The sequence below is a fragment of the Phyllobates terribilis genome, unplaced genomic scaffold (assembly GCF_046119375.1).
Source record: "Phyllobates terribilis strain yellow unplaced genomic scaffold, ASM4611937v1 Scaffold_5__5_contigs__length_657084704, whole genome shotgun sequence".
Lineage (NCBI taxonomy): Eukaryota > Metazoa > Chordata > Amphibia > Anura > Dendrobatidae > Phyllobates > Phyllobates terribilis.
The window spans coordinates 213,527,446-213,546,919 of record NW_027362765.1 but is presented as its reverse complement, the minus strand read 5'-3'; the positions used below and the strand labels follow the sequence as shown (position 1 = coordinate 213,546,919).

Here is a 19,474-nt window from a genome sequence, read left to right as displayed (position 1 = left end):
CACCTAGACACCTAATTCCCCGAAGCCATCGATCTCCTGTAATAACATATAAAATAATAAACCACAACCTTATCCTTACCCCTCCGTAGTAGTCCACGAGTGTCCCACGATGATCTCCAGTTTAGAGCAGCCACATAGAATGTGACCGCTCTGAACCGCTGCCGCCGCTAGAATGATGGGGCCGTAAAGCAGCCCCGTCATTGCATAAGCGGGTTCGCCGGAGTTCAGGCAGCGCTGCTCTGGTCAGCTCCTTTACGGCCCTGCTGTATCGTGAGAAATTCCCACGGTACAGCAGTGCCGTAAAGGAGGTCTCCGGAGCTGCGCTGCCTGAATGCACTCCGGTGACCTCAGTCAGTGGCTCCCGCTGCCGGGAGCGGACGTGTTCCCGGCAGTGTGAGCTTACAGCAGCCATGCACAGCTGTCACCATCTCCAGATGTGACAGCTGTGCATGGGAGATCAGCGCAGGAACGTGGACAGGTAACTATTTTTTTTAGTAAACTAAGAATTAAATAAAATGGTGTGTTTTATTTCAAATAAATTATTTTTTTCTGGGTGTAGTGTGTGTTTTCTTTTTAACACTTTGTAGGTTAGTAATGGGGGTGTCTTATAGACGCCCATCATTACTAATCTGGGCTTCATGGCAGCTGGCGCTGACATGAACCCCAGCCCCATTACCCCCTGCCACCGCACCAGGGCAGCGTGGAAGAGCGAGGCTAGGTGCCAGAATTGGCGCATCCTATGAATGCGCCATTTCTGGGGCGGCTGACGGCTGGTGTTTCTAGCCTGGGAGGGGGCCAATATTCATGGCACCCTTCCTGGGCTATTAATATCAGCCCCCAGCTGTCTGCCTAGCCTTTGCTAGCTATTAAAATAGGGGGGAACCCACGTCATTTTTTTGGGGGGGTCCCCCATTTTAATAGCTAGTAAAGGCTAGGTATTCAGCTGGGGGCTGATATTAGTAGTCTGGGAAGCTCCGTGGGTATTACCCCCTTCCCAGGCTTCAAACATCTGCCCCAGCCGTCTGCTTAACCTCCGCTAGAGACTAAAATTATGGGGCATCCCACGCCAATTTTTTTTTTAAATAAATCCTTTATTTTAACACTAAATGACATTTGAGGAGTTAATAAAGATGCAGTCCCTAAATTATTATTTATTTTTTAATTAATTTTTCCCAAAAATTTTGACGTGGGCTTTGCCATATTTTTGTATGCCAGCCAGGTACAGCATCCAGCTTCTATGAACGCGCCATTTTCTGGGGTGGCTGCGGACTGCAATTTGCAGTGGGGGGGAGGCCCAGAAAGCTTGGGTCTCCCTGCGCTGCAGATTCCATCCCCCAGCTGCCTAGTTGTACCTGGCTGGACACAAAAATAGGGAGAAGCCCCACTTATTTTTTTTTTTAATTATTTCATGAAATTTTTAAAAAAAATAAGGGCTTCCCTATATTGTTGTCCGGCCAGGTACAAATAGGCAGCTGGTGGTTGGGGGCAGTCCGTTCCTGCCTGCTGTACCTGGCTGGACACAAATATAGTGCGAAGCCCCACGTCGATTTTTTTTTAAATTATTTCAGGAAATTCATGAAATAATTAAAAAAAAATTGACGTGGAGCTTCGCCCTATTTTTGTGTCCAGCCAGGTACAACTAGGCAGCTGGGGGCTGGAATCCGCAGCGCAGGGAGGCCCAAGCTTTCTGGGCCCCACCCGCTGCAAATTGCAGTCCGCAGCCGCCCCGGAAAATGGCGCGTTCATAGAAGCGCCATCTTCTGGCGCTGTACCCAACTCATCCAGGGCCCTGGTGCGGTGGCTCACTGGGTAATAAAGGGGTTAAGGCCAGCTTGGCATTATCAGCTGGCCCTAAGCCCGAAATTCATGGGGTCACGCCAATATTAGACATGACCACCATGAATTTCTAGTAAAGTATTTAAAAAAAACACAAACACCCAGAATAAAGTCCTTTAATTGAAATAAACACACAATTCTTTATTGTTCTAAATTAAACCATACCTACCATCACGCCCATTCCAGTTGAAGCCAACGATCTCCTGCAATAAAAGAAAAATAATAAACCAACCTCATCCTTACCTTCCCATGGATCCCACGACAGCTTCAGCTCTGCTACATCGAGATGACAGGCTGGACCGCAGCAGAACGCTGCCATCCAGCCTGTCATCCCGCAGACACTGAGAAGCGCAGGCATGCTTGCGCTCCTCAGTGTCTCTCTGTGACATCATCCAGATGAGCCGAGTTCATGTCCAATGAACTCAGCTCACCTCATGCACGTCACTGACAGCTTGGGAAAATTCTCCTGCACTCGGCGCTTCAGCGTGAGAATTCTCCCACGCTGTCAGTGACGTGCATGAGGTGAGCTGAGTTCATTGGACATGACCTCACCTCATGCACGTCACTGACAGCGTGGGAAAATTCTCACGCTGAGTGCAGGAGAATTCTCCCACGCTGTCAGTGACGTGCATGAGGTGAGCCGAGTTCATTGTCGGCTCATCTGGATGCCGTCACAGAGAGACACTGAGGAGCGCAAGCATGCCTGCGCTTCTCAGTGTCTGCGGGATGACAGGCTGGATGGCAGCTTTCTCCTGCGGTCCAGCCTGTCATCTCGATGTAGCAGAGCTGGAGCCATCGTGGGAACCATGGAAAGGTAAGGATGAGGTTGCTTTATTATTTTTCTTTTATTGCAGGAGATCGTTGGCTTCAGCTGGAATGGGCGTAATGGTAAGTGTGGTTTAATTTAGAACAATAAAGAATTGTGTGTTTATTTCAATTAAAGGAGTTTATTCTGGGTGTTTGTGTTTTTTTTTTTTTAACTTTGACTATGGGGTTAGTAATGGGGGTGTCTTATAGACGCCTCTCCATTACTAACCTGGGCTTGATGTCAGCTGGTATTATAAGCTGACATCAACCCCAGCCCTATTACCCCACTGCCACCGCTACAGGGCAGTGGGAAGAGCGAGGCTAAGTGCCAGAATTGGCGCATCCTATGGATGCGCCATTTCTGGGGCGGCTGACGGCTGGTGTTTCTAGCCTGGGAGGGGGCCAATATTCATGGCACCCTTCCTGGGCTATTAATATCAGCCCCCAGCTGTCTGCCTAGCCTTTGCTAGCTATTAAATTAGGGGGAACCCCACGTCATTTTTTTGGGGGGGTCCCCCATTTTAATAGCTAGTAAAGGCTAAGTATTCCGCTGGGGGCTGATATTAGCAGCCTGGGAAGCTCCGTGGGTATTACCCCCTTCCCAGGCTTCAAACATCTGCCCCAGCTGTCTGCTTAACCTCCGCTAGAGACTAAAATTAAGGGGAACCCCACGCCAATTTTTTTTTAAATAAATCATTTATTTTAACACTAAATGACAAGTACAGTAACCAACACTATCACTGTACTTCATATATATGTGACTGAGATGTTTCTATCTATCTAATCTATGTATGATTTTCTATTCCTTCTATTCTAAATTGTCGGGTACAGCTGCTGAATTGCCGGCCGGCTTTTTTAAAGAGACGGTGCATGAAAACACTAATATTTTTTTTAATAAATCCTTTGCACTAAATGACAAGTACAGTAAGCAACACTGTCCCTGTACTTCATATATATGTGACTGACATGTTTCTATCTATCTAATCTATGTGTGAAGCTCTATTCTTTCTGTTGTAAATTGTCGGGTACCGGTGTATGCCGCTGCTGAATTGCCGGCTTTTCGCATAATACATTCTACATTATTCTTAGTTGTTTTACTTCATGTAGAATTAACCTACAAGGAAAGAAAGGGTTTATTTTCATTCCGATATTTCTGTCCCATTGACTTGCATTGGTTTCCGGTATCGGAATCGGCGATATCCGATACTTTTTGAGTATCGGTCCGATCCAATCCGATACGATATTTCCTGATATCGGAAGGTATCGCTCAACACTACTATCTATACATTTGTTACCATTCTCTGCAGTGTCTTGAATATGTATTTCCTGGTTTCTAAAAACAAACAAAAAAATTTATCCTGATTTCTACGTAAACCTACATCCTAGATCTGATGAGGCTGGTGGACGTTGAAAACCCATGTCACAATGGCTATGTAATCGTTCTTGAAAGCCCCCCCTCAGTGTTCCTTTTCCCTGCTGCTGAAATCTCACACTGCTCAGTATAAGCTGCTGATGTCATTTATGCTGGGTGAGCAGAGATTTACTATACTTGGACTCAGTTTTTAGCTGAAATGCTCCTTCTAATATCAATATTATATAACTATTATGACATGGATTTTTACAGAAAGTATACCAGCCTCATCAGTTCTAAGAGATCAATTTAGCAATGGTAGAGAATGTATTGTGAAATTTAGTGACAAATCCCATTTAAAAAGTTCCCTAGAACATCCTACATGACTAACCAAACACATACTGTAGCAGCAGAGGTGGCAGTGTGATGGTTCAGTGGTTGGCACGTTGCTTCTCTGCACTGGGATCTTGAATTCAAACCTTGCTCTGAACATTTTGCTTTTCCCGTGTTTCCATAGATTTGACTCCTTTCGTCGGCTGTATCTGTCTGAAAGATTTCCAATAGAAAGCTCTGACATTGTCTAAAGGTCCAAAAAATTTATACCCTACTGTAATTTTTCTTTTTTGGGGGCAAGTCACTATCTGTTTTACCTAGCCATCTTCAGTAGAAGGCGGAACCCAAGATCAAAATTTTGCTTTGGGTTTTCAAGTTCTTGATTTTAATGTTAGCATGGTGGAATAGAATAACTTTAAACGACCTACAATCTAACGAAAGTGAAGCCCTCCATTGAACTTAAGCTCTGCGTGAGAAGCATATGCAGTTTGCAGTAGGTGTGAGCTTGCCGCATACATTTCTGCATGGGAGGTGATCTGGGGAAGGAGTGGGCACAGCTAGAGGATGACAGATGAGTACCCCATCTGACAGGATGCGGGCAGGCAGGAAGCACAGATGCTGCATGTGGTTTTATTGCAGCTGAGCATCCTGTCCTACTGCCTCTGGGAACAAGATCTGTGGGGAGCGATGAGTTAATGTCATGTACCTACAGGAAACTTATAAATGGTGTCCCTAAAACAAACTACCTTGCATGTCCGTGACCTACGCATTCATATGGTGCCCTCAGCCTTGGTCTGACTTGTGTGCAGTAAATGCTGATGGATCCCGCTTCTGTAGAGGGGTCTTGTGGGACTTCAAGTCTTAGCGGTATAAAGTGTAAGGATTATCTCTTCCCTCAATAGTACAGTTAGCAGAGACTGACCTGAATGTATGACCTTGATGCCATTCTAGTTTAGATTAGGAAGCCCCCTGAGTAGAAGACCACTGTTGGCCACTATCCAAGTCAAATAGTAAGAGTTGAACCCTTCTCTTATTGTGGTGACCATTGTGCCAAATGGTTGATGTTTGGTGCCCTATTTTTGGCGCCCTATTTTTGGCATTTAAAGGTGTTGTCCCACAATCACAATTTATCCTACTGATAGGTGAGAGAGGATTAATCGATGGGACTCCACCAATTACGAGAAGAGGGCTCCTGTTCAATCCGTTGGAATAGTGTAGTCTTCGTGTACGAGTGTTGCCACCCCATTAATTGTCTCTATCAATGAATGTTACATATGCGCGATTGACTCTCTAAAAGGGAGACCCAGGATCTTGTTCTCAGTGAAGGTCACTGTCTTCAGAAATTTCTCACCTAGCCTGTGGAGAAAGACATTGATATTGTGGGACAACCCCTACTAATTATATAGTCTTCTGAAATGTGTCCTACAATGATAATATCAGTGTATCAGCATTTATAAGACACAAATCACTGGGCAACTAAGGGCTTCTTGTATTACTTTGGTATGTCTCCTGATTCCAACATCCCTCAAACCCGATAGACAGACTGACTGTATTAGTTAATCCCTCCCTTTTGTTCTCTGGCCAGTCTCCATGTAGCTTCTCCCATTTGGTCACACCTGATATTTTTCATGTGCACTTAAAGGTGTATAAATTTGGAGCCACAGATCTATTTCACTGTAGTCTGAGTGAAGCTCCATTTAAGTACAGCGGCTTAAGGGCACGTTAGAAATGTACCAGAAGTGACCAGTCAGTAAGAGCAAATACCTATTACTGACTGGCAGACTGCACTTCACCTTCTCATTCTTCTGCAGTTACTCTCTCACCATGCTTGTATGTGCTCTTACATTTATTGCTTCACTAATTCTAAGGCTGCGTTCACACATTGCGTATTTTCCTGCATTTTTTTATGCGCGCGTATTTTCCTGCTTTTTTTACCTGCGTTTTTTTACGCAGGTAAAAAAAGCACCTCCATTCATACACTGCGTTTTTTTCCTGCGTTTTTTTACGGAGGTGCAGGAGAAATGAAGTGTGACGAGCATGGACACCTGTATGTAATGTAATGTATGTGTCTGTGTGTACTGTCTGTGTCTATGTGTCGTGAGTGTCCCCCTAGCAGTGTATGTACAGACAGCTTCTGGCTACAGTACATACACTGCTTAAGTTAAAAGAAAAAACCTATGGATACTCACCTATCCGATGGATGGGAGAGGCGTCCGCTCCGGTCCTGCCGCTTCCAGCATCTGCCGTGAGGCGATCAGCTGACTGTCAGCTGATTGGCTTGTAAATCAGCTGACCGGCCGGTCAGCAGATTTACAAGCCGGTAAGCTAACAGTCAGCTGATCGGTTCTCCGGCAGATGCTGGAAGCGGCGGGACCGGAGCGGACGCCTCTCCCATCCATCGGATAGGTGAGTATCCATAGTTTCTCCTGCGCCTCCATAAAAAAGCGCTGGAATTACACAATGTGTGAACACCGCTGCGTAATTCCATCGCTTATAATGGGCACAATAGGGAGAAAGTGCAGGACGCAGCTGCGTAAAGAATTGACAAGTCAATTCTTTACGCAGCTGCGCTTTCGCGGTGCTTAAAATCACACCGTGTCTGAACGGCAAAGTGAATTTCCCATTCACTTTGCTGGCAGACACGAGGCACATTACGTATTTTGAAATACGCAATGTCTGAACGCAGCCTTACTCTCCTTTGCTATCCCCAAATCCCAGCACTCTCCTAGCAAATAATTATCTCTCCTTCCCTCTTACCCCCCACCTGACCTCCTCTGCAGACATTCACCTAAACCTTAAAGGGGTGGTGCGAAACTATTTCTTATTATTTTAATTTAATGTCATAATGTAATCTCTTTTCTAATATATTTTAATTAAAAAGTCCCTAACGTTCCCTCATTATCCAACTGCTATATATATATATATATATATATATATATATATATATATATATATATACATATATATATATATATATATATATTTCCTGTTTGACATTTCGTTTGAGAGCCCCAAGTGCATAATGGATACTCAAACAAGTCATCATCAAGGGGCACAGGCTGCAATCACTGCCACAGCCTCTGGCACCACCCTGAAAAAAGCGTCTTCGGTGATATCCATTTCAGAGGCTGGGCTAGTCCCTGCTGTGCTGAGCATGCGTCAGTTGTCTGAGCATGCTTGGCTGGTCTCTGCTTGCTGCACTTCACTGCACGACACACACAGCCACTGTTTTCTACAATGCCACACAAGTATCAGCTATTGACTTGGTTGGCCCTCTCGAACACAGCAGACGGCGACAAATTAAGACAACCCTAGCATACAAACCTCACAAAAAAAGCTGTGGCAAGCATCCAGGGTTGCTGAGCATCCCTGGAAGAAAATAAACTCACAGGAAGACTTTACCTAATACAAACAAGAAATTCTCACATTCAAGTTGGCCCTTACCTCTGCTAAACAGGAATACTTTGCAGCTCTCCTTTTTTCTCTATCACATAGCCCTAAACAGTAGTGATGAGTGAGCATGCTCGTTTAACCCTTTAACCAAGCATGCTCGGGTGCTTACTGAGTATCTTCGGCGTGCTCGTATATTATGTTTGAGTCCCTGCGTCTGCATGATTTATGGCTGTTAGACAGCCTCAACACATTTGAGGATTCACTAACAAACAGGCAATCCCTGCATGTGTTGAGGCTGTCTAACAGCTAGCTGTAAATCATGCAGACACAGGGATTCAAACATAATATACGAGCACGCTGAAGATACTCGGTAACCTTTAACAGAGCATGCTCGCTCATCACTACTAAACAGTTATTCAACACTTTTAATTCCCTACTGCATCCGCGCCTGAACCCTCCGACCTCCCTCAATTCTGCAAAAGACTTTGCCGCACACTTCAAAAAACAAGATTGACCACATCAGACAAAGCTTTAATGTACTTTCACCATAACCCCTCCGTGTAACAAATTAATACCTTTCCCCCATAACGTTCTTTCTCTCCATCACTGATAAAAAAACGTACTCCTTTTCTCTCCAAATTACACTTCACCACATGTGTACTTGATCCCATCCCACCTCCTCCCTAACCTCATCGCCACGCTTATCCCAGCCCTAACCCATCTCTTCAATTTATCATTAACCTCTAGTGTCTTCCCTTCTGCTTTCAAACACGCAACAATCACACCCATCTTTTAAGCAGATATTTCTTGACTCAATCTTAATATCCAGCTATCGCCCTATATTGCTACTCCATTTTGCCTCCAAACTCCTCAAGCAGCACGTCCACATTGAACTTTCCTTCCACCTCTCATCTAAACCACTCTGTCAACCTACAATTTGGATACCGTCCCCACCCCTCTACTGAAACCGCTTTAACCAAGGTCACTAACTGCCAAAGCTAACAGACAATATTCTATACTCCTCTTTCTAGACCTGTTCTCTGCCTTTGACACAGTTGATCACTCTCACCTACTACAGATCCTCTCTTCCCTTGGCATCAAAGATTTTGCACACTCCTCGAATTTCAGTAACTGCACATTTAGTGTCTCCCATTCCCATACTACGTCCTCATCCCGCCCTCTATCTGTTGGTGTACCTCAAGGCTGTGTACTGGGACCCCTAATCTTCTGCATCTATACTTTTTTGGCCTGGGACAACTCATAAAGTTCCATGGCTTCCAGTACCACCTGTATGCTGATGACACTCAAATCTACCTCTCTGGCCCAGATATCCCTTCTCCGCTGTCCAGAATCACAGAGTGTCTATCAGCCATATCCTCTTTCTTCTCATCACGTTTTCTAAAACTCATTGTGGACAAACCAGGCCTACCATCACTATAAATAACATCACACTTTTCCCTGTGCCGCAAGTCAGCTGCCTGTCCTTCAAATCTCATATCCAAACCCTTTCCACCTCTTGCCGCCTGCAACACTAACTTATTTCAAGAATTTGTTCTTTCCTCAACGGCGAATCTACTAAAATGTTGGTGCAAGGCCCATCGTGTCTCTTCTTGCCTACTGTAATATCCTCCTCTGTGGCCCCCAAATAACACTCCCATATCTCCAGTCTGTCCTTTATTCTTTTGCTCGATTTAATCCTTCTTTCAACCCGCTACACCTCTGCCACTGCCAATCCTTTCACTGGCTTCCAATCTTCCAGTGAATCCAGTTTAACCCTAGAACGCATACCTGGGGTCTCGCAGGCCCGCCCTGTTAATTGTTTTCTATTTTCTGCAAGATTACTTTAGTTAGAATTTTGAAACTCTAGGTATTCCTCAGGTATATAGTTGTTTGTCATTTTTGTTTGAGTTATTCCATGTTATTTGCACACGGGCCTAAAAGGCCCCAGGTATGTGAAAGTGTAGATTTTTATGGTCATGCGTTCTAGGGTTAAACTACTAACAGCAATAATGTAAAGACACTTGGCACTTGTTTTGGCGTGTTCAACAGGAAAATTTATTTACAGTGGCAAAATCCAGAAAGAAAATATAGAGATGTTTCAGTCACTACAAGACCTTCATCAGTCGTCTGGATAGTAGGAAACTGTTAGCTGCAGCGCCTGGTGAGAGTTTGCGGTCTCCACCTCTAAGACTGGAAATTTATAACTTACTTGTGCACCACCTCTTTCCAGAAGTGCCGTGTCTTTTTCCACTAAACTACTAACAGCGATTTCCAATGCTGTCCATAATCTGTCTCCCCTATACGTTTACAAACTAATCTCCCGATACCTCCCCACACGTAATCTCCGGTTTTCACAAGACCTCATTCTGTTCTCATACGTTCCTCACCCAATCGCCTCCAAGACTTCTCCAAGGCATCCTCCATTCTCTGCAACTCAGTGCTTTAGTGTCCGATAATCTCCCACATTTGATACCTTCCACCGAAACCTGAAAACTCAACTATTCAAAAAATGCATACAGCCTGCAATAGCCACCTCACCACCACCACCGGAGTCACTTCACCCCAAGCCCCCCTCCCCCTGACCAATTGTATCATCTACACTGTAGATTGTAAAGCCACCAGAGCAGGGTCCTTTCCCCCTCTGTACCTGTCTGATAGAATGTTTACTTTGTGACATTCAGAAGTAGTGTTGTGCTTCAGAAGCATCCAGCAACTAGAGAGGTTAACACAGTCACAGGAGACAGGGAGTGTTTTAGCAGAGCCCTAGGGATTGTGGGGAACTTGTTATTGTAGTCTAGCTGAAGCCCAAGAGAAAGGTAGTGTGTTATCTGTATCTGACAGAAGGCAACTGAACAGGATTCAGATCAGGAGAGAAACTAAACACAGGTCAGATACTCTGCACTGTTAGTTCAGGGAGTTTATTATCAGGCAGGAAGATAAGGACTTGAAGGAATTGTCACAGGGATCACCCCCCCCCCCCCCCCCTTCATCTCCATGCAGGATAAAGAATGCTGTGCACTATTGTGTCCTTGTGAAGGAAAAACCTGTGGTTGTGTATGCATAGAAGTTTGCTGCAAAGAGATCTAATCTGTGCTGAATTATGCTACTGAAGAAACTGACGTTACTGTGCCTGCTTTAATAGACTGTACTGTGGTGAAGCCTGTTGCTTCAAAGAGTTAAATGGTACTGGCCGTACTTGATTAAACTCCACTGTTCAAATGTGTATGAAGACTCTTGTCAGATATGTCTGGTCAGCAATTGAATCTATCGTGTGCCTGAGAGAAGCTGCAGGCTATGGTCGCCCTGAGTAACGGTTCCCCCAGGATCCAAAGAATTCATGAAACCAGTCTCTCCCTATCTGAACCTAGCGGCGTGCGTGTAACAACTTATAAATTCTACAACACCTGGCAAAAATTATGGAATCACCGGGCTCGGAGGATGTTCATTCAGTTGTTTAATGTTGTTTAAAAAAAGCAGATCACAGACATGGCACAAAAGTAAAGTCATTTCAAATGGCAACTTTAGAGCTTTAAGAAACCCTATAAGAAATCAAGATTAAAAATGTGGTACTCAGTAAGGGTATTTTTTTTCAGACCAAGCAGAGGGAAAAAATTATGGAATCACCCTGTAAATTTTCATTTCCAAAACTAACACCTGCATCAAATTAGATCTGCTTGTTAGTCTGCATCTAAAAAGGAGTGATCACACCTTGGAGAGCTGTTGCACCAAGTGGACTGACGTGAATCATGGCTCCAACACGGGAGATGTCAATTGAAACAAAGGAGAGGATTATCAAACTCCTTTAAAAGAAGGTAAATCATCACGCAATGTTGCAAAAGATGTTGGTTGTTCACAGTCAGCTGTGTCTAAAATCTGGACCAAATACAAACAACATGGGAAGGTTGTTAAAGGCAAACATACTGGTAGACCAAGGAAGACATCAAAGCGTCAAGACCGGAAACTTAATTTATAGGTCTCCAAAACAAGAAATGCACAACAAAACAAATGAGGAACGAATGGGAGGAAACTGGAGTCAATGTCTGTGACCGAACTGTAAGAAACCGCCTAAAGGAAATGGGATTTACATACAGAAAAGCTAAACATAAGCCTTCATTAACACCTAAACAGAAAAAAACAAGGTTACAATGGGCTAAGGAAAAGAAATCGTGGACTGTGGATGACTGGATGAAAGTCATATTCAGTGATGAATCGCGAATCTGCATTGGGCAAGGTGATGATGCTGGAACTTTTGTTTGGTGTCGTTCCAATGAGATTTATAAAGATGACTGCATGAAGAGAACATGCAAATTTCCACAGTCATTGATGATATGGGGCTGCATGTCAGGTAAAGGCATTGGGGAGATGGCTGTCATTACATCTTCAATAAATGCCCATGTTTAGATTGATATTTTGGACCATTTTCTTATCCCATCAATTGAAAGGATGTTTGGGAATGATGACATCATTTTTCAAGATGATAATGCATCCTGCCATAGAGCAAAAACGGTGAAAACATTCCTTGAAAGAAGACACATAAGGTCAATGTCATGGCCTGCAAATAGTCCGGATCTCAATCCAATTGAAAATCTTTGGTGGAAGTTGAAGAAAATGGTCCATGACAAGGCTCCAACCTGCAAAGCTGATCTGGAAACAGCAATCGGAGAAAGTTGGAGCCAGATTGATGAAGAGTACTGTTTGTCACTCATTAAGTCCATGCCTCAGAGACTGCAAGCTGTTATTAAAGCCAGAGGTGGTGCAACAAAATACTAGTGATGTACTGGAGTGTTCTTTTGTGTGTTTGTGTTTCATGATTCCATAATTTTTTCCCTCTGCTTGGTCTGAAAAAAATTACCCTTACCGAGTACCACATTTTTAATCTTGATTTGTTTTAGTGTTTCTTAAAGCCCTAAAGTTGCCATTTGAAATGACTTTAGTTTTGTGCCATGCCTGTGATCTGCTTTTTTAAACAACTGAATGAACATCCTCCGAGCCCAGTGATTCCTTAATTTTTGCCAGGGGTTGTATACGATATGTAACTTTTTTTTTTTTTTTTGTGACCCCTTTTTCACATGTATAGCACCCTGGAATAAGGGCTGTGGAGTCTGTAAGCCAAACCTCCGACTCTTCAATTTCCATGACTCCGACATAGATGGCTCATGTTTAAGTGATAAATTTTACTGTAGCACAGATTCATCTCAGCTAAAAGTCTAGACCCTTAGATCAGGAATAGGACATTTCATAACTTTCCCAAATTCTTAGGAAAAAATATTCCCCACAAACTGCATTGAACTACTGTACCCAATTTATTATATATTTTAGGAGTCGGAGTTAGTCCATTTTATACCGACTCCACCAAAATGGGCTCCGACCCCACAGCCCTGCCTGGAATTAAGGGTGCTTTAGAAATAAATAAGATAATGATGTGCCCTCCACCCACTTCTTCCCTGTTGTACCTGTAGCTATTAAATCTGATCTTTACTTATAAGTACTTTTAATACATTTTTAACCAAACCACGATCCTACTTTGCTTCAAGAATTTCCAAAACTATAATTAGCAACTGAAGCTTTGCTGTTCTCTCTGTTATGCTCTGTGGCTGGTTATCTGACTTCAGAATAAAATGATGCCTTTCAGCATATATTCCCACATTTGTGGTAGATAAGAACATAACTATTAGATCACTTTCTATAAAATATGTACATGAGGCAGATATTCCATTGGTGCAACCTATACAAGCCGCACAGGGGACCAACTACCACCTCCAAAGCAGGTGGAATTGTGCATTCTGATAAGATATCAGACTGCAAAAAGCCCATATATTGTTCTTGCACTGGGGCTCACTTCTGTCTGTCTCCGCTACTAATGTATTTATACAGTGGCCTAGCACTATGGCAGGACAAATCTCAAATCCAGCTAGCCTGTTTTTTTTTGTTTTTTTTGTAGACTTCTAAAAAACCCAGCATATTCTGCTTCACTCATACTCTTCTGAAACGCATGTACACTCATCCTAGCTGAATATGTGTATGGGTGTTATAGCTCTTGACCATACAAGTATTCAACCAACTGCTGTCAAATTGTGTCGTAGAGGAAAGCAATTGGCACTTAGTTACCAGTATTCTGTTGTTCTCTGCTGACTGTATCCTAAAACTAATATTTCCATGGGATTTAATCTCTCTGCTCACTTAAGTCCCTCATACATAATAGATGAAAGATGACCAAACCCGCCAATCATTTAATGTATGTGGAGACCTCCCTACTCTTCATCGACAATTGTTGTCAATGGAGAGAAGAATCGGGCTACTTGAATTTCAAAGGTTGATTGTTTTGTTTTCAGGGGAGATAAGCTGTTGCCAGAGGTTTTTGGCAACTAATTTATCCTATTTACCCTTTGAAAACACATGAGCGCTCAACTGTCCCGAGTGCTCATTTATGGTGGAGAGAGATGCCCGTTTCCTAGAGATGAGCAACTGGTCCAACATTCCATCCTGTTCTCAGTGGCAGTCGGTCTTAGATTCTGCAGTCAGCACCCTGGGCACCTCTTGCTCTTTCTAGGACCCCTATTGTTTTTCTGAGAGTTGCACCACGATTTCATAATGTTAAAGGACCTAGTAAGCATTAAGGGAGCCCAGGATGAAGGGTGCAGAAGTGAAGCCCAACTTCTATTGAGGACCAGACTGGTCGTTGGACTAGGGCAGCGCAAATTTAATTACTCATCTTTATGGTCTGCCAAACGTATATTCAGATGACAATTATCTCATGTATGTTCAGCTTTAAGCCCCCGTCTCACATAGCGAGATCGCTGTGTGTGACCAGCGGGAGCAGCGATCAGGCTGGTAACTATGGTAAACATTGGGTTACTAGGGGCACACGCGCACCTAGTAACCCGTTGTTTATCATGGTTATGAGCCTGCTAAAGTGAGCGGTAACCTCCCACTCACTGTAGCAGAGTGGTAACCATGATAAACAACGGGTTACTAGGTGCGCGTGAGCCCCTAGTAACCCGATGTTTACCATGGTTACCAGCCTGCTCCTGCTTCAGCAGGCTCGTAACCAGGAGCAGGACATCGTGGAAAGATTCTTTCCACGATGTCGCTGCTCCCCTGATCGTTGGTGAGCCTGCCTGTTTGACAGCTCACCAGCGACCACATAGCGACGCAGCAACGATCCCTGACAGGTCATATCGTTGTCGGGATCGTTGCAGCGTCGCTAAGTGTGACGGGGCCTTTAGTTCCATGATGAGAAGACAATAGCCACCTTTTAGAATAGGCGTTTGTATGGCTACTTACAGGGTACTGAAATGTATGGTAGATATTAGTTTTATTAAATATGTATTTCATACATTTGGAGACACATCTACTCAACTTCCATTCCCTCTGGAGCAATATATTTAAATAAAACATGGAGTTAGATAATGTTCTAAAAGAAAAAAAAATGGAAAACATTAATGTTTGTGGACAGAGTGGATGAATAACTCTTTACACAGATTGAGGCTGCAGTCATTTATGTAATAATTGGAGATAAAGGCTTGTTCTGGTGGGCTTAAAGAAAATCACATTCAGATGTGCAATCTTCATATTGGATCTGATGGCTCATCCATTTACTGTACCAATTCTCTTCACAGTGGACATCAGAGAGATAAAGGAAATTCGTCAAGGAAAGAATTCTCGGGATTTTGATCGTTACCAGGAAGATTCTACGGTACGCTTTGAACCGGATCACTGCTTTGTTATCCTCTATGGAATGGAGTTCAGACTTAAGACCTTGAGCCTGCAGGGTAAGTCCCCTCCATATACCTTTCATGATACCTCAATCACCCTGATTGCCTATTTGATATTGGTGCTTACCACTGTTGTACAAATGTGCTGCAGGTAAGTAATGCATCTTCATTAATATTGATTTCTTGGCTTAAACCATTTCCTGGAAAAGTGTGTGCCTGACTGTCTAATATTTTTTATGATGGCGATATATTGACCCTTTTTTTGCGTTTTGACTTTATTTTTATTCTTTGTTTTGCAGCAACATCCGAGGAAGAAGTGAATATGTGGATAAAAGGATTAAACTGGTTGCTCCAAGACACTCTCCAGGCCCCCACACCACTGCAGATAGAGAGGTAGTAAAGGGTGGCTCAACACGTGTTGTCTTTTATCCTGGCTTCCACCATTGAGCGAATGTCTATGGGGTCCTCTTCCTTGGTAGTCATCAAATAGCTGACATCTTAGGGTTGGATTTCCACATGGCCATTCCTTTGTTTTGTCAGGAGAGAAGCCGCTGTCGAGAGTGCATACTTATAAAGCACGTGGAGTATTTGGCTGTTGACTTACCAGTGTCTAATTTGTATAGCCAACTGTGCTTAGAAAAACATGGACATTGCGCACAGTAAAAAAATACAGAATGTCTCTATTGTAGAAGAATTGACAGATGGGTTCTTAGCAAAACTTATCCAAAGAACCAGGTCGAGGATGTATCCGTTTTTTTTTTGCCCTGAGGGTGCCACTGAGTTTTTTACTATACATGTATGATTACTTTTTTTGTGTGAAGCCATGGTAGCTTGGCTATGTCAGGAGTTAGGGTGCTCATACACATAAGGGCAAAATCGGCCAAAACCATGGACTGTCATATATGTATGTGGCCCTCCTGATTCTTATCTACTATATAATCGGCTTATCCCGTCTGTCTGTCCGTCCAGGAAATCCCACGGCCAATCAGCGACGCGGGATTTCAGAACAAGATGGCGGCCATTAGCGGCTCAGTTGCCGCACGGAGGTCAGCGGCGATGCAGCCGGGAGATGACCGGCGCTAGCAGCAGACATACCCGACCGGCGGCCTAGGCAGCGCCGCTCCCCCGGTGCTCCCTTCACACTTGCCGTCGGGAGATCAGCGGCCCTAGCCACTGATCTCCCGACGGTAGCCGCATGGAGCTCAGCTGCGATGCAGCCGGGAGATGACCGGCGCTAGCCGGTCATCTCCCGGCTGCTCGCAGCGGAAGTACCCGCACTTGCATACAACTATTCTGAACTTCTTATCCTTCATCAGTATATGGGAATCAGGGGAATATAACTTGGCCAGGTAGGAAATTTAAGATCAAAATTGCCTGGAGAACGTGACTATATTGCAATATTGTGGTAGTGTGCATTTTTGTTTTTTTACTAATAGTGATTCTTTTTTTTTTTTTTTTTTTTCTTGTCATAGGTGGCTACGGAAGCAGTTCTACTCTTTAGATAGAAATCGTGAGGACAAGTAAGTAACTTGTACACTGGAAAACTGTTGTGGCATTGGTCCATTTATAATAAATCTACACTGTTCTTTTTTTCCATACTTTAGGCCTTATTCAGATAATCAAGTTCCTGTTCTATGTGTGTTTTTTCATGGATAGAACACATGCCCATTATAGTCTATGGAGCTATTCACATTTCCATGTATTTTTGCGGACCAATCATTCATCAATCAACTCGTCCATTGTTGATCTGAGTCATGGATCAGAATTCTCCTTACAAGTCTATGGGTCTGTGAAAATCACAGACAGCACAAGATTGGCTTCAATGTACAATCCGTGTGCTGTCCGTGATTAGCATTGTAACTTTAAAGAGAAGCTTTGCTGTTTATGTATTTTTTCATCCATGAAAAATCACGGATGGTAAAAACTGACCAAACACTTATGAAACTCTAATTCAAAACACTGATGAATAATTCTCCTTTGATAACGTACGAGAATATTTGCAGTCGTCTGAAATGTGGATTTTTGTTCATATCTTAAAATTGTGCATATATTGGGGAATTTAAATGTAATCGTTTTTTAATTATATTATGAAATGTGTTTTTTTTTTTTTTTTCGTCACCATTTTTCAGTATTGACAACACAAAGTGCCACCATGTCAGTTGTCCCTTTTTGCATTGGTTATCAAAAAATGACAACCAATATGTCTGCACTTACAATTGTCATTTTTACAAGATAGTCGCCATAATTGTAAGAAAATATCTGCTTCTCTAACTTTTTTTTTTTTTTTTAAACACATGGTTGATTCTTTTCTAGAAATGCTTTTACATGGTAGAACATTGGGTGGAAAATGTTTTCAGGCCCGAGGAGCTCATTCTCCGAGCATAAGCAATTGATTAGTCAGTAAGGATGCCACAGCTTGATAAGAGACCAAAATCCAGATGTGTGGTGACACTGAACCAGATGTCTCTTGGCTACTCTGGAACCACCCATGTTTTGGTATGACTAGATGAAAATTAGATAAAACACAAGCTGCTGTGGAATATATAGAAATCAATTACTATAGGTCAATTGGGGTTACTACTGACTACTATGTACAAGGCAAGCACTATTGTTTTGTGCTTCAATGCATCCAAAATGAACCTACACTACTAACAAACTCTATAGGCCTACCATCTGTACAGCAAAAGGTTCTTATATAGGTTTCTAGGTATTGTGCCTTTTTGGTACTATTCTATTTGTCTATGACTACTTTCTGAGCAACTGAATATGAAAGGCAAAAGGAGTGCAGAGACTGCGTGATCAGATTACTCAGTTTGTTTGTAGTCTGTTACCATGGAGACACACAGGTCTGCAGAGGAGCTGCGTGCACAAATTAGAGAGACCATTTTAATTTAAATTACTTGCAAGGTTGCTTCATGTTGGCTGCAGTGGAACACTTAAATGGTTGTGAAGATGGACATTGCCAACCCCTTAGTTGTCAGGTTTAAAAAAAAAAAAAAATCACTGTCACTTTATGTAGTAATAACTCTGGAACGCTTCAACATGTCCCAGTGATTTTGAGATTGTTTCTTTCGTGACACATTATACTTTTCTAATAATGGTAAATTTAGGTTATGTTTTAAGTTTATTTATAAAAATATCAGAAATTAGACAAAAGAATTATCAATTTTCTAACTTTGAATGACCATCCCTTTAATCCAGATAGTCCTACCACACAAAAGCATTAATAAATAACATTTTCTTCATGTCTGCTTTACATCAGCACCATCTGTAAAATGTTGTTTTATTTTGTTAGCATTTTAAAAGGCTTAAAAATGTAGCAGTAATTTTTTTAAGGAAATTTACAAAACTTATTTTTTGAGGGACTTGTTCAGTTTTGAAGTGACTTTGGGGATCCTATATATTTGAAACCACCCAAAAGTGATACCATTTTAAAAACCGCACCCCTCAACGTATTCAAAGCTGCTCTCGGGTAGTTAATTAACCCTTCAGGTGCTCTTCAGGAATTAATGCAATGTGGCATGACGAGAATGAAAAAGTTCATTTTTACCACCTAAATTTTGATAACTTTTGAACAGTCCGCAATAACCAGCAGACTCTAAAGGCCATTATTTGGCCGTTACTTGCCATGGCAAACATCAGGACCACACAATCAGGACCACACTCTGCTAACCATATAGATGCTGTAGTCACTATTGACAGCAGCATCTGATGGGTTAAATGGCCATGGTCGGTGCTAACACTGATCATGGCTGATGCAGCAAGTTGTCAGCTATGGTGTACAGCTGACAGCTACAGGATTGTCACCTGTCGGGGGATGCTAGCCTCTTCTATCGCAGGTCAGTAAAAATACATATTGGTGGTCACTAAGGGGTTAAAAGAAATGTATGTCTTCATAAGAATATGGAAGGCTGCAAGGAGTGGGATAGACGAAAATGTTTGACCCATATGCCTAGAATTCTAAACATCAGACCTGACTTTTCTTACCGGTGTCCTTCCCCTACAAGCCGGCAGTTCCCATCGGCTTACACGCTATTTC

General features: G+C 42.9%; 1 protein-coding gene across 2 annotated transcripts in view; it reads left to right on the top strand.

Moving 5' to 3' along the window:
* Positions 1 to 19,474, top strand: part of PLCG1 (phospholipase C gamma 1) — a 110,250-nt gene that overhangs the window by 42,539 nt on the left and 48,237 nt on the right. For both annotated transcript variants that reach the window (XM_073683783.1, XM_073683782.1), the window contains exons 2-4: positions 15,340 to 15,492; positions 15,735 to 15,828; positions 16,908 to 16,955. In XM_073683783.1, the coding sequence (XP_073539884.1) occupies positions 15,340 to 15,492; positions 15,735 to 15,828; positions 16,908 to 16,955 (295 nt within the window). The remainder of the gene's footprint in view (positions 1 to 15,339; positions 15,493 to 15,734; positions 15,829 to 16,907; positions 16,956 to 19,474) is intronic.